The sequence below is a fragment of the Papio anubis genome, chromosome 4 (assembly GCF_008728515.1).
Source record: "Papio anubis isolate 15944 chromosome 4, Panubis1.0, whole genome shotgun sequence".
Classification (NCBI taxonomy): Eukaryota; Metazoa; Chordata; class Mammalia; order Primates; family Cercopithecidae; genus Papio; species Papio anubis.
Genome location: NC_044979.1, coordinates 55,427,113 through 55,454,518, shown reverse-complemented (window position 1 = coordinate 55,454,518; position 27,406 = coordinate 55,427,113). Strand labels below are relative to the sequence as shown.

The 27,406-nt window shown below is 40.1% G+C and overlaps 2 protein-coding genes and 1 pseudogene across 6 annotated transcripts in view; 2 read left to right on the top strand and 1 right to left on the bottom strand.

Annotated features, from left to right (window-relative positions):
* DNAJC2 (DnaJ heat shock protein family (Hsp40) member C2) overlaps positions 1-1,395 on the bottom strand; it is a 34,041-nt gene extending 32,646 nt beyond the window's left edge. For 2 of the 3 annotated variants that reach the window (XM_017957025.3, XM_017957026.3), the window contains exon 1: positions 1,080-1,395. In XM_017957025.3, coding sequence (XP_017812514.1) covers positions 1,080-1,143 — 64 coding nt within the window. In that variant the 5' untranslated portion in view covers positions 1,144-1,395. The remainder of the gene's footprint in view (positions 1-1,079) is intronic. The other variant, XM_021936135.1, reaches the window with a different exon arrangement.
* PSMC2 (proteasome 26S subunit, ATPase 2) lies at positions 792-26,046 on the top strand. 2 transcript variants are annotated; one of them, XM_003896427.3, is made up of 13 exons: positions 792-863; positions 4,360-4,618; positions 10,762-10,799; positions 11,694-11,775; positions 12,526-12,625; positions 19,719-19,850; positions 20,631-20,703; positions 21,299-21,394; positions 22,093-22,257; positions 24,015-24,102; positions 25,302-25,504; positions 25,604-25,700; positions 25,788-26,046. In XM_003896427.3, exons 2-13 carry the CDS (start codon positions 4,549-4,551, stop codon positions 25,943-25,945), a joined length of 1,302 nt encoding a protein of 433 aa, XP_003896476.1. In that variant the 5' UTR covers positions 792-863; positions 4,360-4,548; the 3' UTR covers positions 25,946-26,046. The 2 variants fall into 2 exon arrangements, with proteins under 2 accessions (XP_003896476.1, XP_009201859.1); XM_009203595.3 differs by lacking the exon at positions 792-863 and adding an exon at positions 1,570-1,662.
* LOC108585118 lies at positions 4,625-9,269 on the top strand (annotated as a pseudogene). The gene has a single exon (XR_002521127.2). The product of XR_002521127.2 is annotated as a 40S ribosomal protein S29 pseudogene (transcript).
* Positions 26,047-27,406: the final 1,360 nt, after the last annotated feature.

Sequence of the window (27,406 nt, the reverse complement as noted above, 5' to 3'; positions counted from 1 at the left end):
GTCTGACAGTGGCTGTGTGGCCTGAAATGAATTAGGATGTCTTCACCTATAAAATGGGAACAATACCTATTTATCTCATTCAGTTCCTAGGAAGCTTGAATGAGACCATAAAAACTCTCTGAAATTAAAAACTTGTAGTAAAGATATCATCTATTCCTCGGAAATGGCGGTAAATCACTGTACATGTGTATATTAGCAATTCGAAAAAGGAAAATCCCTGAAAAATTTAGTTTAAGATTTCCTCCACCTTACACTGGAGAGGATTAAAACACTGTCAAAAAGGTACTACCTTGTAGTACGGGGTGTGTGTGGCTTTTAAAAACACTGCCTTTTAAGCCTTTTCCTCTAGTTGTAAGAGGCACACGGAGACACACAAATGCAACATGTGCCGTAGGTAATGTTCAAAATCACATTCAACAAACGCTTATGTACCTGGCTATGGGAATTACTGTAGATGACTGGAACTGGAGACTCTTAAGTTTACAATACTCATGACTGTACTGGGCCATAAATCTAAAACCTACAGCAGCAGGACAAGTTTCACTTGTAATAACTGCCTTTCAAAATCTACGCGGATCTTTTCAGCAGCACAGTCTTTTAACACCGAATATGAGGAGCGGTGTCTGAGTTGTGACATTTAAAAAATAAGGCCGGAACAAACGTAGAGAGGGAGAAAGGTGTTTAAGAGACCGCCAGCAGCAAAGCTTTGTACGACCCCAGGCACGTGGGGTGCTGGCTGCGCGTAGTCTTTCCGCCGTAGGCAAAGAGAGGCTTATGTGAATCTTTCTGGGGTACTGGGGGGTTCGGTCCCGAAATGTTCAGCCCAATCCATGAGTCAGCAGCGGCGAAAGGAAGCAGCAACGGTAGGAGCAAAAGGAAGGCACCCCTCACCCTCCTTCCTTCTAATCTAGGGTAGGATTACTTTAAAACACGGAGCAAAAACGCACCCATTACGGCTCCACACGGCCCCAGGGCTAGTCGCCAGGGTCAAAGGTAGAGACAGCCCAGGGTTGCCAAGGCTGAGGACTGAGGCAGGGGCGGCTGAGGTGGGAAGGAGCCGGGGTTGGGTGGGCGCTTACCAGAGGTCAAAGCGTGGGTGATGGCGGTGCCCCGGCCGTCCGCGGGGCTTGGCAAGAGCAGCATGATGGCGCCGGGTCTGGCCCGGTGGGAGCAGCGATTCACGTCCCAGGCGGAGGGCACTTACGGTCCCCCCAGCTCTACCTCTCAGTCCGAGCCTCGCGCCTTGACTCTACGACGCCCAGGAACCGGCGCATGGAGACGACCAGTAAGCACTTCCGGGATGGATCCTCCGTGGTGCGGAGGCCAGTCTGACACCCTCCTACCCCCGCCAACGTGTGCGGCAACCTAGTTCCACACTGACTGAGATCCGGCTGGAGACCAAGTCGCACGAGAGAATGGTTCCTAGGCGCGTTAATTTTCCTATGAAAACGATTATATTCCACGTCCCTGTGCAATACATAGAACATAATCTTTAAAAGCAGCTCTTTTTATATTATCTTTATTTTTAAGTTCTTACTGCTTTATATGTTAATCTGAGCCTAATCAGTGATTTTCCCAGGAACGCTACACTTTTAAGTAAAAAATGAAAATAGCTGTATGAACCAGTATCGACGACTAGTATATACATTTGCGGAGAATTACGTACGTGTATTTGTGATACGTTTGTGTTTAACTTGATGATGATAATAGCAGCTAATATTTGTCGTGCTATTACTAATTTACCTGCATTATATATTTTAATACTCACTTGGAGAAGAAACTTCTCTCTGGTGTTAGATTGTATTCCAAAGCCAGCAATATTTTACCCTGTTCTAATGGAATGAAGTTTTCATTCAAGATATTCCCAATCAGAGGACTCTGGGACTTGTTTAATGTGTAATAAAATCAATTGTATTCTTACTATAAGCTTCCTTCTAAGACTGTAGTTAAAAGCAAAAACTAGAAAAACAAAAAACAGTTGGGGGTAAAGGCTCACCCCCAACAGCAGTATCTGAAACACGTTCAATAAAATAAACTTAATGTGCCATTCTTCAGCAAGGACCACCAGACATTAGTAAATTATCTTCTAATTTACTAATTTCATTATATTTTCACAATTAAGCAACTTTTTAAATATATATATAGAGAGAGAGAGAGAGAGAAAGACAGGGTCTCACTATGTTGCCTAAGGTGGTCTTGAACTCCTGGCCTCAAGGGATCGTTCTGCCTCAGTGTCCCAAAACTCTGGGATTAGAGGCGTGAGTCACCGTTCCAGGCCAATTAAATACATTTAATTGACCTGTATATCTGCTGCATTATAAAATCGTCACTTCAAAATTGACATTTCAAAAATTGAACTAAGGGAGGCTGAGGTGGGAAGATCGCTGAGACCGGGAGGTGGAGGTTGCAGTGAGCCGAGATCTCACCATTGCACTCCAGCCTGGGTAACAGTGAGACCCTGTCTTCAAAAAAAAAAAAAAAATTGAACTAATCTTGTGCCCCCAAACCTCTTCCTGATCCCTGTTAATGCAACCACTGTTAAAACATGCTCCAAGGTGCAAAGTAACCTGACTCCACTTTCGTCATACTAATATATGTTTTTCCTCACACCTCCTCCCGTTGAGTTTTACCATTAACTCTAAGGTCATAGGGTGTTTTGTTTTGTTTTGTTTTCTGAGACGGAGGCTTGCTCTGTCTCCCAGGCTGGAGTGCAGTGGCGCGATCTCGGCTCCCTGCAATCTCCGCTTCCCAGGTTCAAGCGATTCTCTTGCCTCAGCCTCCCGAGTAGCTGGGACTACAGGTGCGTGCCACCACGCCCAGCTAATTTTTGTATTTTTAGTAGAGACGGGGTTTAGCCATGTTGGCCAGGCTGGTCTCCAACTGCTGACCTCGTGATCCGCCCGCTTCGGCCTCCCAAAGTGCTGGGATTATAGGAGTGAGCCACCGTGCCCAGCTGGGGGTTTTGTTTTTTTAAAAAAATTGTTCTAAAATACACATAACATGAAATTTACGATCTTCACCATTTTTAAGTGTACAGTAATGTTAAGTACATCCACATTATTGTGCAACTACCCTACAGAACTATTTTTATCTTACAAAACTGAAACTATAACCATTTAATCTTACAAAACTGAAACTCTGCCGGGCATGGTGGCTCATGCCTGTAATCCCAGCACTTTGGGAGGCCGAGGTGGGCGGATCACCTGAAGTTGGGAGTCCGAGACCAGCCTGACCAACATGGAGAACCCCTGTCTCTCCTAAAAATACAAAATTAGCTGGGCGTGGTGGCGCATGCCTGTAATCCCAGCTACTCGGGAGGCTGAGGCAGGAGAATTGCTTGAATCCGGGAGGCGGAGGTTGCGGTGAGCCAAGATTTAGCCATTGCACTCCAGCCTGGGCAACAAGAGCAAAATTCCGTCTCGAAAAACAAACAAACCAAACTGAAACTCTATACCAGTGGAGAAAACTCTCCACTGGAAACCATCCTTCTACTTTGTCTTTAGGAATCTGACACCTCTAGGTACTTCATATTTGTGGAATCATATAGTATTTGTCTTTTTTGTGACTGGCTTATTTTCTTAGCATAATGTTCTCAAGGTTCATCTGTGCTGTAGCTTATACTAGAATTCCATTCCTTTTTAAGGCTGAATAATATCTGTGTGTGTGTGTGTGTGTGTGTGTGCGCGCGCGCGCGCGCGTGCATCACGTTTTGTTTGTCCATTCATACGTAGATGGACACTTGGGTTGCTTCCACCTTATGGGTGTCGTGACTGATGCTGCTTATGAACATGGATGCACAAATACCTCTTCGAGATCCTGTTTTCAATTGTTTTGGATACATATCCAGAAGTCGAATTGCCAGATGGCATGGTAATTCTATTTTTAATTTCCCGAGGAATCATCGTACTGTTTCCCACAGCAGTTGTACTATTTTATCATTTTACATTTACATCGACAGTGCACCAGGATTTCATTTTATCCAGCAGCACATGCATGGGTCTGCTGGAACCAAGGGTCACCCTTTCCGACACTCATTTCCTGTTTTGTTTTTGCTTGTTTTTAATAATAGCTATCTTAATGGGTGTGTGGCGGCATCCAACTGTGGTTTTAATTTGCATTTCCTTAACAATGATGTTGTCCATTTGTATATCTTCTTTGGAGCAATGTTTATTAAGGTTATTTGCTCATTTAAAAAACTAGGTTGTTTTCTTGGGTGGTAGGATAGGAGTTCTTTAAATATTCTGGATATTAACTCTTTACCAGAAATAGATTACCTTCACTATGTTTGTAGATGTGGCCACTACTTATTGTGTCTAATATGACAGGCGTTTTACAAACACTGTAGTTTCCTTTTCACAGGTAATCAGTCCAAAAACCAGCGTGCCACAGCGTTTCCCCTAGCGCTCTCTCCGGACTCTCTAGCACTGCGTAAAGGGGCCCGTCTGAGCCCAATATACTTCCGGTGGGGAAGGGAAAGGGAAGACACCACCGGAAGCAAGGAAGGTGCTGTGTAATCATTAAGGAGAGGAGGCATTTGGAGCTGCTAAAATGCCGGATTACCTCGGTGCCGATCAGCGGAAGACCAAAGAGGATGAGAAGGACGACAAGCCCATCCGAGGTCAGTTGACATGGGCAGGAGCTCGGAGCTGGGGCGGGACTGGAGCGGAGCTGCCTTGGCACAGGAGAGGAGCTGGATTCCCGCTCCTGGCTCTGTGCTCTGGCCCTTTTGTGCCCCTAGTAATTTAGTCTGCGCCGGCCGGATTAACTTGCCTGCCTTCTCAGTCTCCCTTATCCACTACAAGTTCTGTATTCATCTGCTGATGGACATTTTTATTCATTCTCAGCTTTCGGGTCTTGAAGAAGTCACGCACCCTGGTTGGCATAACAGGCCTTGAAAAGTTCTGCTTGGCGGTGCTGGGTCACCTGATCCTCCTTCCTCTCCTCCTCCTTCCCCCTGTGACAGCTGGGAGCTACCACTGTGTAGCTATAATTCTGAGACGTAATTTTCTTAAAAAAAATTATTTGACCAGATAATACAGCCACAGGGTTCACAGTTCAAGAGGCAGAAAAGATACATTTGGAAAGCCTGGCATCCTTGGCCCCAGCCACCAACTTCTCCACAGAGGCAACTAATGTTGCCATTTTGCATATCTTTCTAGACATACTCTATACATATAGAAGCAAGTCCGCTTATATATTCCTTTTTTTTTTTTTTACAGAAATGTAGCATGCTGTACATACTTCAACATCTCGATTTTAAACAATTTTAATATAAGAGATAATTTCCCATCATGTAGTCACTTTCTCTGCATCTGCATAGTATCCCGTTTTATGGGTATACAATAATGTATTTAACTATTATTGATGAACATTTGGATTTTTCCAATTTGTTGCTGTTATAAAACAATGAATACCTTTTACCTCGTTGCACTCTGAGAGCAAGATGGGTCACCAGCAGCTGTACTGGAGCCACCCGCGAAAATTCGGCCAGGGTTCTAGCTCTTGTCGTGTCTGTTCAAACCGGCACGGTCTGATGTGCCTCAATATTTGCCGCCAGTGTTTTCCTCAGTATGCGAAGGATATTGCTTTCATTAAGTTGGACTAAATAATCTTCCTTCAAAGGATTATCCAAGGCATCTACCCAATGAAGAAGCATGATAGTTCTTTGTACTTAAAATAAACATTTAAAAAAATGAATAATCTTGTTTATATAACTTTTACCAAGTGCACAAGTGCGAATTGTAGGATAAATTCTAGAAATGGAGTTCTGATTTTGTAAGTGCCAAATTACTCTCCATGGAGATTGTACCAGTTGATACTTTAACTTACAGTGCATGAGATATGCGCACCATTTTTGGATATAACTTCTTCCCAGTAGTCCCGTTTGTAATCTCATCTTTATGCTGTTTCTCCTTTTGTTCCTTAAGCTAGTTTTAAATGTTCTTTTGGTATTTCTTATGTTTCTTCTTACTTTTCCCTTTCTTAACAACTTCATCTTTTCCTTGCACCCTGTTCCATTTACACCCTCCCCCAAAAGAAAGCATTTCCTTTCTACCTTCATCTCATTCTGCTGTTTCTTTTAAAAATATTTTAGGACACTGAAAATGTCAGAGATACTCAGTATTTATTGGAAAAGTTAGACACAGAGATTTATCATTTGATCTGTGCACAGTGATCTGTGTGTTTCTCTGGGTTTGTTATTCTGTAAAAATATTAACGCATTTATTCCTTGGATACAGTTATGACTAACATGTATATAGGATCTTGTGCGTTTATTCATACATATCCCCCCGCCTTTTTTTTTTTTTTTTTTGAGATGGAGTCTTGCTCTTGTTCCCCAGACTGGAGTGCAGAGGTGTGATCTCAGCTCTTCCTCCTGGGTTCAAGTGATTCTTCTGCCTCAGGCTCCCAAGTAGCTGGGATTACAGGCGCCCCCACCACGCCCAGCTAATTTTTGCATTTTTAGCAGAGATGGGGTTTCACCATGTTGGCCAGGCTGGTCTCGAACTCCTGACCTTAGGTGATCGCCCGCCTTGGCCTCCCAAAGTGCTGGGATTACAGGCGTGAGCCACCGCGCCTGGCCTGATTAAGTTACTTTCAATTTAAGCTTTCAGATCTCAACTTGGTCCTAATTGCAGTTAAGTTTTTGTGAATCTCCTGTTGACTCACTTTGTTTGAGTGGTTATTTCAAGCCTTTTACAAGTTTTTCAGGTCCTCAGTTCAGTCTCTTTCTTCATGACTGATGACTTTTTTCTCTCCTGAGAAGATTGAGAATCCACTTAAGAGTTCTCTTAACTTCTCTGACATTTTCCATTTTCTGTTTTAATTCTGCCTTAGAGGAAGTGGTATCACTTTTTGTTATGTGCAACCTTCCCGTCTCTGTTTTTGATCTTATGCCTTCCTCCTCTGGGACTTTGTTTCTTCAGTCAGTACCTCTTCTATTTGTTGTCCTATGGAATTTTTCCCTTTTGTTCTTGTAAACATGCTAATATCCATTTTATCTTAAAAACATAGTTGAGAAAATCTTCCTGCTCTCTGAAGTTACAAGTCATTTTCTTTTTTTTCTTTCACTGCCTAAAAGTGGCAGAAAGGACAGGCTTGGGAGTTAGAAAGACCTAGGTTTGAATTTTGGCTTTGAGTTTTGTCTAATAAATTCTGTGAAACTGTTGTTCCTATCTGTAATGTAGAAATAATTGTATTTACTTCACAGGTTTATATAGAATTAGATAATAATATATATCTCTAATCACGGTGTCTCATACAATGATCATCTCGATTTATAGCAGCTAATACTATTCTCCCACAGTACATTTCTTTACTACTTATTTATTTATTTTTAGAGACAGTCTTGTACTGTCGCTCAGGCTGGAGTGCAGTGGCACAATGATAGTTCACTGCAGGCTGGGAATTCCCGGGCTAAAACCATTCTTCTGCCTCAGCCTCCCTAGTAGTTGGGACAATAGGTGTGCACCACCATGCCATGCTAATTTAAACAATTTTTTCTTTTTTTTGTAGAGACAGGGTCTTGTCACGTTGCCTAGGCTGGTTTCAAACTCCTGGGCTCAAGTGATCCTCCCACCTTGGCCACCCAAAGTACTGGCATTTCAAGGGTGAGCTACCATGCCAGGCTCTTATTTTATTTTTAAACTTCTTGCACTTTAGTTTCTATCTCTATAAATCTGTTGAAACTGATCAATAGTTTCTTAATTCCCAGATCTTTAGTATTTCTCAATCCCAATCCTTGTGTTTTTGACATTGTTGAGCCTTTGAGCCTATCTTGGTTTCTCTTGCTGAACCTTCCCGTTTATCCTCCTGCTTCTTTTCTTTCCTTCATTGTGTCCTCACGTAGTTTCTCTAAAGTTTTGTTTCTGTTAATTTCATCCATTCTGGTCTTGGACTCTATATGCTTCCTTAGTCAATCTTTTTATCCTCAAGCTAGCATCTGACCTCTAAAGCCAGATTTCTCTCCGCCTTTTAGAATGCTGCATCAGGATATGCTGGCGTGTTGGATAGTCTCCACGCCTACTCTCAGGCTCAGGAATATGCTAAGAGCATTCCCAAGACTCAGCATGTAGTCATCCTCATGGCTATGATGTATTTTAGTGAAAGGATACAAAGCAAAATCAGCAAAGAGAAAAGACACATGGGGCCAAGTCCAGGAGAAACCAGGCACAAGCTTCCAAGGGTCCTCTTCCAGTGGAGTCACACAGGATGCGCTTAATTCCCCCAGCAACAGGTAGTGACAGTTTGTGTAAAATGTTGCAAACCAGGGTAGCTTGTTAGGGTTTTTATTATGGGGTGGTAATGTAGGCATCTCTGCCTAGCACATACCAAAATTCTAGACTCCCTGAAGGAAGATAAATGTTCTGCATAAACCCTATAGTTTGTATAAACATTTTAAGCACAGTGAACCACCTTTTTCAGTTCTGGGAATGGTAGGAACCCTCTGAAATCGTTGTTCTCAGACAAGAGCCAAGAACCAACCTTATAAGCAGGCTTTTCAAAGGATAGCAATTATTCATGCTATGTTAACTCTTTTCTGCTCTGGTAATAGTACCACAAACTTAAGAAAATTAAAACTGAACTTCGTATCTCCCTGCCAACCACTTTCTATTGTGACATCTATTGTGTAGTACCTAGGTCCGAAGCCTGGGCATCAGGTTTGATCCTCTCCCCTCAGCTTCTCACATTTAGTCATTTGCCATGTGCTGTAGATTCTACCTCTGAGGGTTTTTTTTTTTTTAATCCAACCGTTCCTTTCTCTTTTCATTACTACCATTTTTATTTAGGTTCTTATGACTTCTGAGTGGCCTCACTCCAATCTGTTGTTCATATCTTGGCGAACTATTTCTTTCTAAGGCACATTTCCTATAATGTCGACTGTAGTGGCCCTGATTACCTCATTCTGGAATTTATGGTCTACCTCACTAGAGCCCCAAACCTCCATCTACTTAATTTCCTATTACTGCCTAATGTGTATACTGTGTTTCAGCTTACCTGGTCTAGCTGCTATTATGTAAGCATGCTTTTTCCTACCTCTATTCATACCTAGTTTAAAAAAAAAAAAAGGCCTGCCGTTTTTTTCCTTAAAATATGTATGATCGTATGATTGGTTCTTGTTTTTCATGATAGATATGTTCTATACAGTTGCTGTGAACCGTGAATTAGGAAGTACTGAACACTTGCTCCTAGGAGAAATATATATATACATCTCACATAGATTATAATCCTTTTTTTTTTTTTTTTTGAGACAGGGTCTCACTTTGTTACCTAGGCAGAAGTGCAGTGGCACGATCTCAGCTTGCTGTAGCTGTCACTTCGTGGGCTCAAGCAATCCTCCTGCCTCAGCCCCCACAGTAGCTGGGACTACATGTACACACCACCATGCCCAGCTAATTTTTGTATTTTTTGTAGGGACACAGTTTTGCCATGTGGCCCAGGCTGGTCTTGAACGCCTGAACTCAAGCAATCTGCCTGCCTCAGCCTGGGATTACAAGTGTGAGCCACAGCATCCGGCCGATTATAATCTTAAATCCTAAAAACAACTCATCCTGGTAGATTCTTTTTTTCTTTATTTCGCAAAAGAGAAAACAAAGTTCAGAAGTGTTAAGTGACTTGGCTGAGGTCACCCCACTAACAGATGCCAGAGCTGGCATTCAAACCCTGTCCACCTGGCCCCAGAGCCTGAACTGCTTGGATTACATTACGTTTCCCCTACCGTCTCCATCTTCTAGTCATCTTTGTAAAGCTGAAACAAGAAGTTAGAGTGACTTGTTCTTAGCTGTGAACTTAAATTTTTTACCACTCTGCCTATTTGCAAATGACCATGAAAGCACATGAGTATTGATTTGGGGATTACAAATAAATTTCAGCAACTAAGCAAATTCAGGAATGCAGAATTCGTGAATAGAAAAGATTAACTGTAAATCACTTGAAATCCCGGATAACCACCGTAGAACACCATTTCAGGTTACTCTCCACATGTGTTTTAAGTGATTTTTATATAAAAACAAAATATATGCACATTATATGGTTTTTTTTAAACCTATCTGATTCACTGAATAGCATTTGTTGGATTGCTTTCTATGCCTGTGTTCTGTTACCATTTTAAATTGCTGCATTGGATCTCCTTTTTCTTTTTGAGACAGAGTGTCTCTTGGTCACCCAGGCTGGAGTGCAGTGATGTGATTTGGGCTCACTGCAACGTCCGCCTCCTGGGTTCAAGCAATTCTCCGGCTTCAGCCTCCCGAGTAGCTGGGACTACAGGCATGTGCCACCATGCCAGGCCAATTTTTGTATTTTTGGTAAAGACGGGGTTTCGCCAGGTTGTCCAGGCTGGTGTCAAACTCCTGACCTCAGGTGATATGCCCGCCTCGGCCTCCCAAAGTACTGGGATTACAGGCATGAGCCACCACACCTAGCCTGCGTTGTATTTCATTGTATGAATATGGTATAATTTAACCAAGATCCTTAATGGATGTGTTTTACATAATACTATAGAAAATAGGTAATCATGTATATTATGTACTTTTAAAAATCTGTCTTCCTCCCAGTTAGATAAAAATTACTTGAGTCCAGGAACTATTTGATTGGATTTATATCATCATAATCTTGCTTGAGTTTTGGCCCTCAATTGAAACAATTTGAATTGAACAGAAAAGTTGATCAGCTCTAGTTTCTTTTTTTTCTTTTTGTTTCTTTTTTTGAAAATGTTAATTGTAGTTTCTTTTTGAATCTCATGTATTGTCTCTCTCCTTTCAGCTCTGGATGAGGGGGATATTGCCTTGCTAAAAACTTATGTAAGTCCTTTCATTGTCTACAAACTATAGATGTTTTATGTTGAAATAAAAGCTGTTTTGGTATTGTCCTTCCAAAATAATTAGAAGAAGTTAAGAAACCAAAATTAAAAAACCAAACAAAAAATAAAAAGAAACGAAATACTTAGAATGTTTGGCAGCTCTTTGTAATTTTCACTAAATGAAGTTACCTACCTGAAGTTTATAGAATAGATCAGAGTATTTGGCATGTCTCAGTTTATGTATTATTTTAATCCTATTCATGATTAAAATGTGATACTATATTGAAAGATACTTAAAATAATTTACATGTGTTTACTATGTTTAACAAGTATTACTGAATTAGTTGGAAATGAAGTTTTAATGCATAGAAGTCAGTAGTTTTGCATAATTTCACACAATTTTTTTTTTTTTTTTGAGACAGAGTTTTGCTCTTGTCACCCAGGCTGGAGTGCAGTGGCGCGATCTTGGCTCACTGCAACCTCCACCTCCCGGGTTCAAGGGATTCTTCTGCCTCAGCCTCCTGAGTAACTGGGATTACAAGCACCTGCCACTGTGCCTGGCTAATTTTTAGTATTTTTAGTAGAGAGGGGTTTCATCATGTTGGCCAGGCTGGTCTTGAATTCTTGACCTCAGGTTATCCACCCGCCTCAGCCTCCCAAAGTACAGGGATTATAGGCGTGAGCCACCGTGCCTGGCCATGATTTTCATTTGTTATCTTGCATAATAGTGGATTGTGTATTTAGGGGGAAATACTGGCTCAGGAACACCTCTCTACTTCACAAGTTTTGGGATAATGATAGCTATTGAAATTGTAACTTAAAAATAATTTTTGCCTGTAGTTTAATAAATTGTTGATATCCTCATATTCTAACTAAACTGACCTTCATCACCTAGGGTCAGAGCACTTACTCTAGGCAGATCAAGCAAGTTGAAGATGACATTCAGCAACTTCTCAAGAAAATTAATGAGCTCACTGGTATGTATTTTTAAATTCCCATTTCCTTCCTTTAAATGTAATGTGGTAATAATATCAAAAGAGTTTAACTACAGATTTTACTCCTTTATGATTACAGATTTTAAAAAATCGTTATTCTTCCTTTCTGTTAAGAAATTTGATCTCATTTAACCATATCTTTCACTGCTTTTTACAACCAGGTTTAATGCTTATGCAGTTAAGAAATAAGAAACAATACCATCTTCTAAGCCAGTAATGTTTCTGTTGGTCAAAACCCAGTTCTGTAAACTTCAGTTAACAAGTCGAAAAACTTTTTTCGATAAAAATAAGATCCACAGCATAGTTTTGCTCGAAGTAATTGGGCTCTTTCCTGGAAGTTGGAAACATTTTTTGGGGGAACTTGAATGATGAAGTTTTACATTTGACTTACACAAAAATATCAAATGTGGCATTATATTTTTGGCTTGACAATTACTTTAGGGCAGGGTAGTAGTTTTCAGCTGGGGTGATTTTGCCACACCCCCCACCCGCTCCCGGAGGACACTGGGCAGTGTCTGGAGACATTCTTGATTGTCATGACTTTGAGAGAGGGTGGTGCTGCTGGCATCCAGTGGTGAGAGGCCAGGGATGCTACTAAACAGCCTATAATGCACACAACGATGCTTGCAATGAAGGATTCAGTGCAAAATGTCAGAAGGGCCAACGTTCAGAAAGCTTATTTTAGGGCGATGCATTACATTTTAGTAAATTTTGTCATCTTTCTTTATGTAGGTATTAAAGAATCTGACACTGGCCTGGCCCCACCAGCACTCTGGGATTTGGCTGCAGATAAGCAGACACTCCAGAGTGAACAGCCTTTACAGGTTGCCAGGTATGCACAGGTGCTCTGTGGCAACTTCCCTTTGTCTGTATTTTCAAGCACTTAATGTTAGAGTCTCGGGGATAATATAATAGTTCATAAAGTATTTTTATTCCAAATTCCAAGTAAATAAAGCTTTCTACAAAACTGGGGTTAAAATTTTACGCCTTAAACAATTATTCAAAAATACATGAAGGTGTATTCATTTAAAAGATTTAAATGATACAAAAAGATGTAGAGCAAGATGTGAAAAACTCCCTTCTCCTACTTGCTTTCCTGTTGCCTTTCCTCAAACATAAGTACTGAAATAGTTTGGCCCTCCTAATCCTCTTTCTGTGTATCTTCCTGTGTGTATTTGCATGCAAGAAACATACCTGGATTTTTTTTTGTTTTTTAGACATAACTACATGTTTTGGGAATCTGTGTCTTTTTTTTTTTTTTTTTTTTTTTTTGAGACGGAGTCTCGCTCTGTCGCCCAGGCTGGAGTGCAGTGGCCGGATCTCAGCTCACTGCAAGCTCCGCCTCCCGGGTTCCCGCCATTCTCCTGCCTCAGCCTCCCGAGTAGCTGGGACTACAGGCGCCCACAACCGCGCCCGGCTAATTTTTTGTATTTTTAGTAGAGACGAGGTTTCACCGTGGTCTCGATCTCCTGACCTTGTGATCCGCCCGCCTCGGCCTCCCAAAGTGCTGGGATTACAGGCGTGAGCCACCGCGCCCGGCCGAATCTGTGTCTTTAATATAGGTACACTTATTTCTTTTTTCTCATGTTTTTAAAAAATTGCATAATATGTAGATGTTAGGCTATAACAATTTCTGTTATTATACACAGCACTGGAGTGAACATTCATGTTAAATGTTTCTCAGTGTATGTGCATACATTTCTGTAGGCTAGCTTACTACAAGTGGAATTCTAGGGGTCGAAGATATTACAGTTTTAAAATCCTGTGACAATTGCTTTGACCAGTTTATACTTTTACCGAGAGGATTTGAGGCAAATATCCATTTGTCTGATGAATGTAAGATATGCAGTTTTCAATTTTTACACTTTTGTCATTTGAGGGAAAATAATTTTAATTTGTACTGTGCTGATTACTAGTGTGATAGCTACTTCTTGTGTTTACTAAACCTCTGTATTTCTTTGACTACTCATGTTCTTGGGTTGTTTCTTGTTAATTTTAGAAACAGTTCATATATTGTACATATTATCTTTTCTTAAGTAATGCTACAAGTATTTTTCCCTAGTCACTTTTAACTTCTTGGTACCTTTTGTTGTACTAATATTTTACATTTTTAGGAGATAAAATATACCAGTATTTCCATTATACCTTTTGGGTGTTAATGTTGCTTAGAAAAGCCTAGCCCAATTCAAGGCTATAAACATATTCTCTGTTTATGATCCTTTTAAAAATCTTGTTTTTATTTTTAGTTCCTAAAAGCTAAAGATTATTTTTCTTTCCCATCTACTCACCCTTCCTACCTCCCAATTTCCATCTTTTCTCCCTTTATTTATTTATTTTTTTATTTATTTATCCATTTTTTAGTTTTATTATGGTTTTTGAAGGGTTAAATAGTTCAGGCTGGGCACTGCAGCTCATGCCTGTAATCCCAGCACTTTGGGAGGCCCACGCGGGCAGATGACTTGAGGTCAGGAGTTTGAGACCAGCCTGGCCAACATGGTGAGACCCTGTCTCTACTAAAAATACAAAAATTAACTGGGTGTGGTGGGCGCTTGTAATCCCAGCTACTGGAGAGACTGAGGCAGGAGAATTGCTTGAACCTGGGAGGCGGAGGTTGCAGTGAGCCGAGATTGTGCCACTGCACTTCAGCCTGGGCGACAGAGTGAGACTCCATCTCAAAAAAAAAAAAAAAAGAGTTAAATAGTTAAATAATAACAACTGTATTTCCCAATTTCTCTTCCCTACAGACACTCATTTTCACCTTTTTTAGCTGATTATTTTGGTTTTCGCCTTCATGGTTCTAATGGATATTGCTATATCTTGTGTATTGTAGATTCCTGCTTCTTGATTTTTTAGTTTTAGGTATTATCTTTTGGCTTCCCACCATGGAAGATGAGGATTTTGTTTTGTTTCCTCTGCCTTCATGTTGAAGGCACATCCTTCCTATCCCAACATCCTTCCGGTGTAATTCTGTTATAATTTTGGTTAGATCAGTATTCAGTGTTTATATGATTATGGCTATGTAAATACTATTCACAAAGAGCCAAGTGGTAAGCTGTGATTGCTTTTCCTTTCTTGTGCCACTTATTTTGGTGGTGGTTGTTTTAATGTCTTGTTTCTTCATTTGCCTGGTTTTCTGTGCATATGTTATAAACTCAACCTCCCACTTTCTCTTGATTGTCTAAGCTGCTCTTCAGATGCATTAGATCTGTTAGTTTTCTCTCAATTATACCTCAGTTGCATCTGGTGTTCTCTCGGTTTCATTTTCCTTAAGTTTTTCCCAGCACTTCCTGAACTGCTTTGGTTTGGACCAGTTGTCCTTTATGCCTATTTAATGACAATCGTTGTCTGACTTCTCTACTGTGGAGATTTCCCTTTGCCTCCCTCCTGTTGCTTGTGTACTGTTAGTCTTTCTTCCTTGGTTTCCTTACACCTTTATTTAGGTCTAATACATCCTCTGGTAGCTTCCTGGAAAAGGGTCAGTTGGGAGGTAATATTTTGAGACTGCATGTGTCTGAAAGTATCTTAGCCGAGTGTAAAGTTCTTTTCTCTTCAAAATTTTGAAGGTGTCGTTCTGTTGTCCTTTGCCTCCCAGTGTTACTCTGAAGCCATTCTGATCCTCAGTCCTGTATATGTGGCCTATTTTTTCTCTGAAAATTTTAGAGTCTTCTCTTGTTCTCTTTTTGAAATTTCATGGTGATGTGCCTTGGTGTTGGTCTGTTTTCATCCGTTGTGCTGGGCTCTCTTATCCTTTAGTAAGGCAAATCTTCTTGAAACTATTTGTTAATTTCTTTCCGTCCATTTCCTTGGACCTTTACTCCTGAATTCTCTTATTTGGATATGGGGCCTCCAGGATTGCTCCTCTAATATGCTACTCTTTCTTTCCTGGTTTCCTTTGTTTTGCCTTTTTACTTTACTTTCTATGAGCTTTTCTTTATCTTTGAATTCTTCTGTTGATGTTTTTTTCCTCTCATTTTTCTTCTCGTAGGTTTTTAATTTCTCAGGTAAAAAACTCAGGTTTTTAATTTCTCAGGTAAAAAAACTCAGGTTTTTGATTTCAAGGATCTCATCTTTATTCTTTCATTGGTGTGTGTGTGTTGAATGTTCTGCTCTTATATCATGGTTGTAATATGTTCTTATCTCTCTATGGGAAAATAAAAAATTTAGGTACGTTTCTCTAGTCCGTATGAGGGGAATTTTTTTTTTCGTAAAGCAGTTAGAGGGAAACTTTTCATATAGATTTTTCATAACAGACAGACTAGCTAAAGAGCCCCACACTCCTGCAAGATCCCAGGCCTTAAAGAAAGCAAAGATTGGCCGGGCGCGGTGGCTCAAGCCTGTAATCCCAGCACTTTGGGAGGCCGAGACGGGCGGATCACGAGGTCAGGAGATCGAGACCATCCTGGCTAACACGGTGAAACCTCGTCTCTACTAAAAAATACAAAAAACTAGCCGGATGAGGTGGCGGGCGCCTGTAGTCCCAGCTGCTTGGGAGGCTGAGGCAGGAGAATGGCGTAAACCCGGAGCTTGCAGTGAGCTGAGATCCGGCCACTGTACTCCAGCCTGGGCGGCAGAGCCAGACTCCGTCAAAAAAAAAAAAAAAAAAAAAAAGAAAGAAAGCAAAGATTATTTGAAAAAGTTTCCATTGATTTTAGTCTCATACTCTTTGCTTAAAAATCTTGATAAAATTTGTGTATGTGTAATTTTTAGCTTGTGATTTTTTTTTTTTTTTTTAAAGACGAGGTCTCACTTTGTTACCAAGGCTGGAGTGCAGTAACATGATCTCAGCTCGCTGCACCCTCTGCTTCCTGGGCTCCCACCTCAGCCTCCCAAGTGGCTGGGACCACAGGTGCACACCACCCCATGCCCGGCTGTTTTTTATTTTTATTTTTATTTTTATTTTTAGTAGAGACAGGGTCTTGCCATGTTGCCTCGGCTGGTCTTGAACTCCTAGGCTCAAGCCATCTGCCCACCTCAACCTCCCAAAGTGCTGGGATTACAGGTGTGAGCCACCTTGCCTGGCCAGCTTATGAATTTTTAAATAACAATCTTATTGATATAAAATTCACATACCATGAGGTTCACTCTTTTAAAGTGTACAATTTAGTGATTTTTAGAGTATCTAGAAAATTGTGCATTGATCATCACTAATTCCAGAATAGAATATTTTTGTTACCCCAAAAACAAACCTGATACCCATTAGAAGTCTTCATTCCCCTCTCTTCCCAGCCCCTGGCAACCATTAGTCTACTTTCTGTGTCTATGAATTTGACTATCCTGGACATATCATCTAAATGGAATCATATAGTATATGGCTTCCTTCACTTAGCATATTTCAAGGTTCATCCATATTCAAAAATGGCTGGAAGTTTTTTTTATGGCCAAATAATATTCCAGTCTAATTTCTCTATCTGTATTCACTATTTGGTGACACATTCTTCTCATCATTCTTATTAACTCTTTAAGTATGGTTTCCTTTAGCTTTTTGAAAATATTTCTTGTACTGATTTAAGGTTTTTGTTTGGGCACAGTGGCTCATGCCTGTAATCCCAGCACTTTGGGAGACTGAGGCAGGTGGATCACTTGAGGTCAGTAGTTCGAGACCAGCCTGGCCAACATGGTGAACCCTGTCTCTACTAAAAGTATAAAAATATTAGCTGGGCATGGTGGCAGGCGCCTGTAATCCCAGACACTTAGGAGGCTGACGCAGGATAATTGCTTGAACCTGGGAGGCGGAAGTTGCAGTGAGACAAGATCGCACCACTGCCCTGCAGCCTGGGCAACAGTGAGACTCTGTCTAAAAAAAAAAAAAAGTTTTGTTTAATAACACCAACATCGAGGCTTCCTAAGGGACGATTTCTATTGACTGCTTTTTTCCCCCTTAATGTATGAGCCATAATGTCATACATAAGGGAAAATGCATCTCATAATGTTTTGCATCTCATAACTTTTTGGTGATAACTAGACATTTAAAATAATGTAATGTGTCACCTCTGGAAATCAGATTCTTCCTCTCCCCGGGGTTTGGTATTATTGCTGTTTGTTGTTCTTGTTATTCCTTTCAGGATTTTTGGTCAGCCTCTTTTTTTTTTTGGTAGAGAATAGGCATAATTCTTCTTCCATAGCAAACGTGGTTGGTAACAGAAAACAGAGTCCTTCAAACAATTATGCTGTCAGGACAAAGCATTCTTTTTTAGCTTTGACCTCCTGGGCTCAAGTGATGCTCCAGCCTCAGCCTCCCCAGTAACTGGGACTATAGGTGCATCCCACCACACCTGGCTAAGCCAAAGCTTTCTTTACCTTACTTTTAACTCTACCTACGTGTGCACTCCACAGGCTATTTTTGTATTTCTCTGTAATTCTTGCATATGTAGCAGCTTTCTAATGTGATTTCTGTTTTTTGCTTTTGTTTTTCTTTAGTAGATAGATACTATAGAAGGGGAAAGGCAGTTGACTTTTATACTGTGATGTACGTGGCATTATCAATTCATTTTTACCAGGCCATACGGAAATGAATATAATTAAGTTAAAAGTAGCTTCTACTGGCTGGGTGCAGTGGCTCATGCCTGTAATCCCAGCACTTTGGGAGGCTGAGGCAGGTGGATCACTTGATGTCAGGAATTTGAAACCAGCCTGGCCAACATGGTGAAACCCCTTATCTACTAAAAATACAAAACAATTAGCCGGGCGTGCTGGTGCGTTCCTGTAATCCCAGCTACTTGGGAGGCTGAGACAGGAGAACTGCTTGAACCTGGGAGGCTGAGGGTGCAGTGAGCTGAGATCATGCCACTGCACTCCAGCCTAGGCTACAGAGCAAGACTCTGTCTAAAAAAAAAAAAAAAAAAAAGCTTCCACTGCCTCAGTTAAAAAAAGAAAAAAGTAGCAAAAACAATAAAAATGGATTTAAAGGCCGGATACAGTGGCTCACGCCTGTAATCCCAGCACTTTGGGAGGCTGAAGCGGGCAGATCACCTGAGGTTGGGAGTTTGAGACCAGCCTGACCTTGGGAGTTCGAGAGGAACCCCATCTCTACTAAAAAAAAAAAAAAATACAAAATTAGCCAGGCATGGTGGCGCATGCCTGTAATCCCAGCTACTCGGGAGGCTGAGGCAGGAGAATTGCTTGAACCAAGGAGGTGGAGGTTGCAGTGAGCCAAGATCACACCATCGCACTCCAGCCTGGGCAACAAGAGTGAAATTCTGTCTCGAAAAAGCACTTTGGGAGGCCGAGGCAGGCGGATCACGAGGTCAGGAGATCAAGACCATCCTGGCTAACATGGTGAAACCCCGTCTGTACTAAAAATTAAAAAAAAAATTAGCCAGGCATGGTGGCAGTTGCCTGTAATCCCAGCCACTCAGGAGGCTGAGGCAGGAGAATTGCTTGAACCCAGGAGGCGGAGGTTGCAGTGAGCCAGGATCACGCCATTGTACTCCAGCCTGGGCAACAAGAGTGAAACTCCATCTCAAAAGAAAAAAAAGAGAAAGAGAGAGAGGGAAAGAAAATAAAAAGAAAAATGGATTTAAAGTATAAACTCAGGAAAAGAATGAAAACTCATTTATTACTGAATTTGGTGTAAGACAAGACCATCTTTTTATAGGGAAAATAAAAACGAGAGCAACTTAAGATATAAAGGAGCATCACTAACAATAAAGGAATATAAATTTTGGAAATCAAGAAATCAGATAACTTCTTAATGATGAGATATTTGGGTTTAATTTTCCAGGAGAATGTATTTGAAAATTTTATGGCTTGGCTAAAGTCGAATGGACTTTCAGAGTTGAGTATAGAAAACGATCTTTAACAATGTCCCAGTTTCTGTAGTTCCAGTTTATACGTATATTTTGCACACTCAGGATAGAATCTAGTGGGTTGAATTCATTATTAGTGGCTTAGGTTCCTTATTCTAATCAAGCTTTTTGCTGTGTTAGGTGTACAAAGATAATCAATGCTGATTCGGAGGACCCAAAATACATTATCAATGTAAAGCAGTTTGCCAAGTTTGTGGTGGACCTTAGTGATCAAGTGGCACCTACTGACATTGAAGAAGGGATGAGAGTGGGGTAAGATTTCTATTTACAATAAATACTTTTCTTTCACTAAGGATGCTGTCTCACATTCACATCCTTGGCTTTGTGGTGAATAAATGAACTGAGTTCCTTGGAATACCAAGGGATGATCTAGTAATGTACTATAGTTGAAAATTCTTTCTTCTGCATCTGCTTTCTAACATCCCATCAGCTTCCCTGACTCCCCTACTCCCACGGTTGTTTATTATGAATGGCTTCAAATTTCAGAGTTGAGGTTACCAGTCTATTTATGGTAACAGGGTATAGGTTGGGGGACTACTTGCTTTAGGATAGTTATGATGCCAAGTGTGTTAATGTCTATAGAATACATAACAATTCACTCAGTAAATTAAAAAAAAAAATCTCCCCTCCCCCCTCAAGGGTTTGGTTGCTGTTAGGACAAAGCGTTCTTTTTTAGCCTTGACCTCCTGGGCTCAAGTGATGCTCCAGCCTCAACCTACCCAGTAGCTGGGACTACAGGTGCATCTCACCACACCTGGCTAAGCCAAAGCATTCTTTACCTTACTTTTAACTCTACCTATGTGCGCACTCCACAGGCTATTTTTGTATTTCTCTGTAATTCTTGTTTGCCACATTAGACATATAATTTAGTATCCTCAGGTTTCATGCTCTCTTTATTTCTTTTTATATAACCTTAGGGATTCTGTCTCTCTCTTGTTTTCTTAAATATGGTTTTGGGGATAAAAGACTAAACATAAAATCACTTTGAAAGCTTAAAGAATGTATTAGTGACTGTCTTTTTTGCTTCCTTAGTGTGGACAGAAATAAATATCAAATTCACATTCCATTGCCTCCTAAGATTGACCCAACAGTTACCATGATGCAGGTAAGAAACTATGGGAGGGAAAAGGAAGGCTATGTCTTTTTGTTGTTGTTGTTGTTGTTTTTTGAGATGGAGTTTCACTCTTGTCATCTAGGCTGGAGTACAGTCATGCGATCTTGGCCCACTGCAGCCTCTGCCTCCTGGGTTGAAGCGATTCTCCTGCCTCAGCCTCCCGAGTAGCTGGGATTACAGGCGCCCACCACCATGCCTGGCTAATTTTTGTCTTTTTAGTAGAGACGGTGTTTCACCACGTTGGCCAGACTGGTTTCGAACTCATGACCTCAAGTTTTCGGCCTGCCTCAGCCTCCCAAAGTGTTGGGATTCCAGGTGTGAGCCACTGAGCCTGGCAGTATTTTTTGTTTTTTGTGAGACAGAGTCTCACCTGTCTTTATTTTACTAGTTTGTCTTTCATTCATTAGTGTCATAATAAGTAATACAGCAGGTAGTACCAGGGCACTGGGCAATGTATTCAATTTTTATTAAGATTCTCACTTGTGAGTTTGATTTTTCTTTTAAGGTATTAGGTCTATTCTACTGAATTTGGACGGTATCCAAAAGGCCTGTGACTGTATGTTGTACATTTCTGTCCCTCTCTTAGGTGGAAGAGAAACCTGATGTCACATACAGTGATGTTGGTGGCTGTAAGGAACAGATTGAGAAATTGCGAGAAGTAGTTGAAACCCCATTACTTCATGTAAGTAGCTGAGTGTTGTATTTAAATTTCTTTGTATAAATTTTTGTGTATTGAGCACTAAAATTGCTTGTATATTAGATGGCTTTTACTATTTTCCCTAATGAGAATTTTTTTGAGAGGGTGGAGAGAGGAGGTGTGGAGAGTTGGTAAGTTCTAGGGGAGAGCAAGCAAAAAGGATTGAATGGTCAAGTATATTTAAAAAAGAAAGATCTGCTGTTTACAGTGACAGAGGAGGCTCAGTGTAACCTTTAGCAATATGTTAAATATGTTACAGGCTATTATAGAAGAAACTGGTTCTTCAAAAGACATCGAGAAGAAAGGGGCTTAAGTTGAAGCAGGTTAAACTTGGGAGGATAATGGAAAACTAGGATACTGAATACCAGATAATTGTGTTCCTTAAACACCATAATTTTTTAAAATTAGGAAAATATTTTAAGACTGGATAATAGAAGCGCTTTTTAAAAGCCATTCAGTCTTATGTATTGATATGAGTCCAGTTTAGAACTTATGTCTTAGAATAAGTAAAATTTCTTACTTAGTCCAAGTATGTAGAATGTGGACTTAATAATTTTGATTTAAATATTAAAGTATGGTTTTCAGGATAAAAGACTAAACATAAAAGCACTTTGTTGATGTAGAAGTAGTCTGATTTTTGTTATACAGAAGTGGTAAGTGTGAAAATTGTGTCTCTATCACAGCCAGAGAGGTTTGTAAACCTTGGCATTGAGCCTCCCAAGGGCGTGCTGCTCTTTGGTCCACCCGGTACAGGCAAGACACTCTGTGCGCGGGCGGTTGCTAATCGGACTGATGCGTGCTTCATTCGAGTTATTGGATCTGAGCTTGTACAGAAATACGTCGGTGAGGTAAAGTCAATTTATCATAATCAAAGAATATATAGCCCTGTGAAAGATTTTACAGTATGAATGAAATTAAAAATGGCACTTCTGCATCGAGGGATCCAGACCTGAAATTTCTGTTTTCTTTTTTTGAGACAGTCTCATTGTGTTGCTCAGGCTGGAGTGCAGTGTTGTGATCTCAGCTCACTGCAGCCTCTACCTCTCTGGGCTTAGGCGATCCTCCCATCTCAGCCTCTCAGGTAGCTGAGACCATGGCTACATGCCACCATGCCCAGCTAATTTTTCTATTTTTTGTAGAATGGGGTTTTGCCATGCGGCCCAGGGCTCAAGCGATCCATCTGCGTTGGCCTCCCAGAGTGCTGGGAGTATAGGCATGAGCCACCACACCCGGCCTGAGACCTGAAACTTCTTGATTGTAATTAGTAGTTTAGAAGCTGCCTTTGTGGTCATTTGGAAATAGGCAACCACATAAAATTTTAACCAGTATGCCCCCTCCTTAGAAGGATGACATTTTCTACAGATGTGGCTTTTCTATGGAAATGCCTGGTAAGTGAATTCAAAAGTATACTTTTACTTCAGGGGCAATGTTTTCAGTCCTAATGAGAAAGTGAGAGCATATGGATGTCTGTATGTTTGTAGACATCCATATACATATATATATATTTAGAGAATATGTCTAGGGCTATACGTATTGTATCTGAAACCTGTTGATGATTCGTATATTTACAGTAAGAATTAGATACAGAGCTGCATGAGTTGAGGTATCCTTTTATTCCCTAATTAAAACTTACAAGTCAAATTCAGTGATCAGGAATTCCAAGTGATAGATCAGATGCTTTTATTTACTAAAGTTTTACTGATTAAAATGGTTCCTTTATTTAACTATTAATTTGACCTCGTCAGATCCGAAACCTATTGCTATTTAATAGATACAGAATCATGCAAATGACTTAATATTTTAAGGCTAGCAAGATTAATTTGGTGGACTGGGGAGCAAACTTCAGTTTTTTAAAAAAAAGTTTAGGTAGACTGGGCGCGGTGGCTTACACCTGTAATCCCAGCACTTTGGGAGGCAGAGGCGGGCAGATCACCTAAGGTCAGGATTTCAAAACCAGCCTGACCAACGTGGAGAAACCCCATCTCCACTAAAAATAGAAAAAGCTGAGCGTGGTGGCGCATGCCTGTAATCCCAGCTCCTCGGGAGGCTGAGGCACGAGAATCGCTTGAACCCAGAAGGCGAAGGTTGCAGTGAGCCAAGATTGTGCCATTGCACACCAGCCTGGGCAACAAGAGCGAAACTCTGTCTCAAAAAATACACAATAAAATAAAATAAAAACAGCTGGGCGTGGTGGCTCACACCTGTAATCCCAGCACTTTGGGAGGCTGAGACGGGTAGATTATGAGGTCAGGAGTTCAAGACCAGCCTGGCCAAGATGCTGAAACCCTATCTCTACTAAAAATACAAAAATTATCTGGGCTTGGTAGCACATGCCTGCAATCCCAGCTACCCGGGAGGCTGAGGTAGGAGAATCGCTTGAACCCAGGCAGAGGATGCAGTGAGCTGAGATTGCACCACTGCACTCTAGCCTGGGCGACAGAGGAAGACTCCATCTCAAAAAAAACAAAAAAATAAAAAAAGTTTAGGTAATAATGAGTGAGAATACTGTTAAAAATAAATATTGAAAAGTTTGAAGTGTAACTTTTTATTTACTTTAAAATATTTTAAAATCAATTTTGAATTAATAAATCATTTTTCTTGTTAGGGAGCTCGAATGGTTCGTGAACTCTTTGAAATGGCCAGAACAAAAAAAGCCTGCCTTATCTTCTTTGATGAAATTGATGCTATTGGAGGTGAGAATGATATGTTAAGAGAACTGCTTTAGGATTCGGTTTCATGAAAACTCTAAAGTGATATGTTAATTCTTATACAGAATTTTAACAATAACTCTTCTATGAGCTCTGAAACACTGGCGCCACAGATCTATAAGTAGTAGTGCTAAACTGTAAAGGGAAGAAGAAACATTATATACCATTGCCATTTTTCAGAGCCTTTATTTTTGTGCAGTGGGTTGAATATCCCTTAGCTGAAATGTTTGAGAATTCAGGTATTTTGGCTTTTGGCTTTTGGAGTACTTGCATTATACTGATTGAGTATCCCAAATATGAAAACCTGAAATCTAAAATGCTCCAATGAGTATTGCCTTTGAACATCATGTTGGGGCTCAAGAGTTTCAAATTTTGAAGCATTTTGGATTTTGCATATTTGCAAATATGGGATGCTCAACCTATATGTGATTTCATTCATACAACACCTATTTCCACACTTTAAACAACTCCTAAATTGAGAAGTATCATCTAATGTCATAAGAAAGCACTGGGGCATAATTTAATTGGTGGTGGTTTTTCTTAGTGCACAGGAAATACAGTATTAGCCATGAAATCTAGACAAGTTTTTTTTTTTTTAAAAGACACAGTCTCACTCTGTCGGTCAGGCTGGAGTTCGGTGGCACAACCTTGGTTCACGGCAACCTCTGCCTCCTGGTTCAAGCCATTCTCATGTCTCAGCCTCCCGAGTAGCTGGGATTACAGATACCTGCTACCATGCCTGGCTAATTTTTGTATTTTTAGTAGAGACGTAGTTTCACCATGTTGGCCAGGCTGGTCTCGAACTCCTGAGGACAAGTTGATTTTGACTAATCTCTTAGCCTCAGTTTTCTTATCTTATAAAGGGAATAATTCTTGCCTTGTGTACTTCATGGGGTTTTGAGAGGTTCAAATTAAGTAATAAATGTGGTAGACTTTGAAAACATAAAACTGCCCCATAGGCAGTTTAAAAAATGTTAAGTAAATCTGTGATGAATACTTTTGAAAGCAAAGGTTCACTTTCTAATTAGTTTTGTATAAAGCAGGCTGTTCTTACAGGATTTGCTTCAAAGTGGGATGTGCACTTATTCCGGAGGGCATGATTTGAGCTGAGATTTATGGTACTTTCAGGTCATGCATAGTGCTACTCTGAGTGGACTTGAAGAGCTTATCTTTTGTCTTCTCAGGGGCTCGGTTTGATGATGGTGCTGGAGGTGACAATGAAGTGCAGAGAACAATGTTGGAACTGATCAATCAGCTTGATGGTTTTGATCCTCGAGGCAATATTAAAGTGCTGATGGCCACTAACAGACCTGATACTTTGGATCCAGCACTGATGAGGCCAGGGAGATTGGATAGAAAAATTGAATTTAGCCTGCCCGATCTAGAGGTAAGAAAATAATTTCATTTTAGGAAAGGGATTTTTGAAGTTTTTTCTTCCTGTGATGTTTTTTGCATTTTCATATTTATCAATTCTCTTCATTTTTAGGGTCGGACCCACATATTTAAGATTCACGCTCGTTCAATGAGTGTTGAAAGAGATATCAGATTTGAATTGTTAGCACGACTGTGTCCAAATAGCACTGGTAAGTAGAAAGTTCTTGCTTATATTTGCTGGTCTGTCTGCTCAGGCTGCTTTAATTAAGCCTGTTTATTTTCTTTTTGTTTGAAAGGTGCTGAGATTAGAAGTGTCTGCACAGAAGCTGGTATGTTTGCCATCAGAGCACGGCGAAAAATCGCTACCGAGAAAGATTTCTTGGAAGCTGTAAATAAGGTCATTAAGTCTTATGCCAAATTCAGTGCTACTCCTCGTTACATGACATACAACTGAACCCTGAAGGCTTTCAGGTGAAAACTTTAGATTGGAATCCTAACCTTACATAGACTTGTTAATAACCACTTCATAAACAAATAAATGGCTTCAAAATTGTATGTTTCCATATCTCTTCTTATAATAAAAGGTGATCGCTAATGTTATTAGACAGAAAAGCTTGTTAGAATATATTTTGACTGTTTTTTGACCCACTCCCATTTAAGGGTTTCACAGCAAACAAAGTGCTTGCTTAGATGGCTTATATCCTGGGCATATGCTGGCTGGGTGCTCTACATAGAAATTCTCATTGTATCCTCCCATCTGTCCATTGAGGAAGATTATCAAATGGATCTTCATCTAATGGATTCATAAACTTTCCTACTTACTTGTAGTGGCAGAGCTGGGTTTCTGGTCCAAGTTTGTCGGCTCCATTACCTATGCTCCTATTATCCTCTTCTGTCCCGCATCAAAGTAGCTCACTTAGGCTTATGACCACATGCATTATGATAGTTTCCCACCACCATGTTGAATAATAAAAGCTTTGGCCAAATCTTTTTTAAAGTAAGAGAAACATTGGATGTATATGTTTTACATTGCAATTTGATTTCAAATTAATCAGGAAGAATTAGTGATTTTAATGAGCAGTAAAGTAATACAATAAAGCAGAAAGAAAAATGTTCAGCCAGAGGTGAAAGAGTAGTAAAAAAGACAAAAAAAAAAAAAAAAAAAAATGTGTGTACATATGATCTAATTTAGAAAATCCGGAATTGGCTTCATACAGAAAAGTGATTACTTTCATTTTACAAATTAGTTTAAAATTTTGGTAAAATGTCTGTTAGGCTTCTGGTCTACAGTGAGGTATTTTAAAAATAAAGGTTATATTAGAATCCTCAACAGATCTTTTTAAAATTATCTCCTGTGTAACCACCACCAAATCCTATCTTCTACCACAGTTACCCCTTCCCCCAATGCCAAGACCAAAGCACAATAATGAGTATTTTTATTGAAGTTCGATATTCATAAATAAGTTGCAAAATAAAGTTGGACACATTTTAAATTTACAATAGAAAAAGTTGACAACGTAGAAAATGCTGTGTTGCACTGAAATATGGAAAATTATGAAAGTTTTCAAGAAATTAAAGCCCTTTATAAAATCCAACCAACATTCTTGATTTTTCATTTTTATGAACTTTATCAGAAAAATTCATCTTTTTAAACCCTGCTCTAGTCTTTCTTGAGGAATTAAATAGACCAGACTATTTTCAGGTTATGCTTACAATAAAATACACTCAAGAAAATGACTGAAGATGTATGTTTTTGAATGTTTTGATTAAATAAATGTATGCATTTAGAACACACTCTCAAGTCTTTCCACTTTGTCATGGCCACATGCTCATATATACCAATTAAAGACAACTCAAATTAGATAGTGTTGAGCACACTCTGTTCTAACGATACAGAGTGACTATTGTGATAATT

What these genes read in the sequence shown, in the direction of transcription:
- PSMC2 (XM_003896427.3), top strand. Translation starts at nt 4,549, where the DNA reads ATGCCGGATTACCTCGGTGCCGATCAGCGGAAGACCAAAGAGGATGAG. An exon ending in CAGCCTTTACAGGTTGCCAG is followed by an intron (nt 12,626 to 19,718) that starts GTATGCACAGGT and finishes TTGCTGTGTTAG; the next exon opens with GTGTACAAAGATAATCAATG. An exon ending in TTAGCCTGCCCGATCTAGAG is followed by an intron (nt 25,505 to 25,603) that starts GTAAGAAAATAA and finishes CTTCATTTTTAG; the next exon opens with GGTCGGACCCACATATTTAA.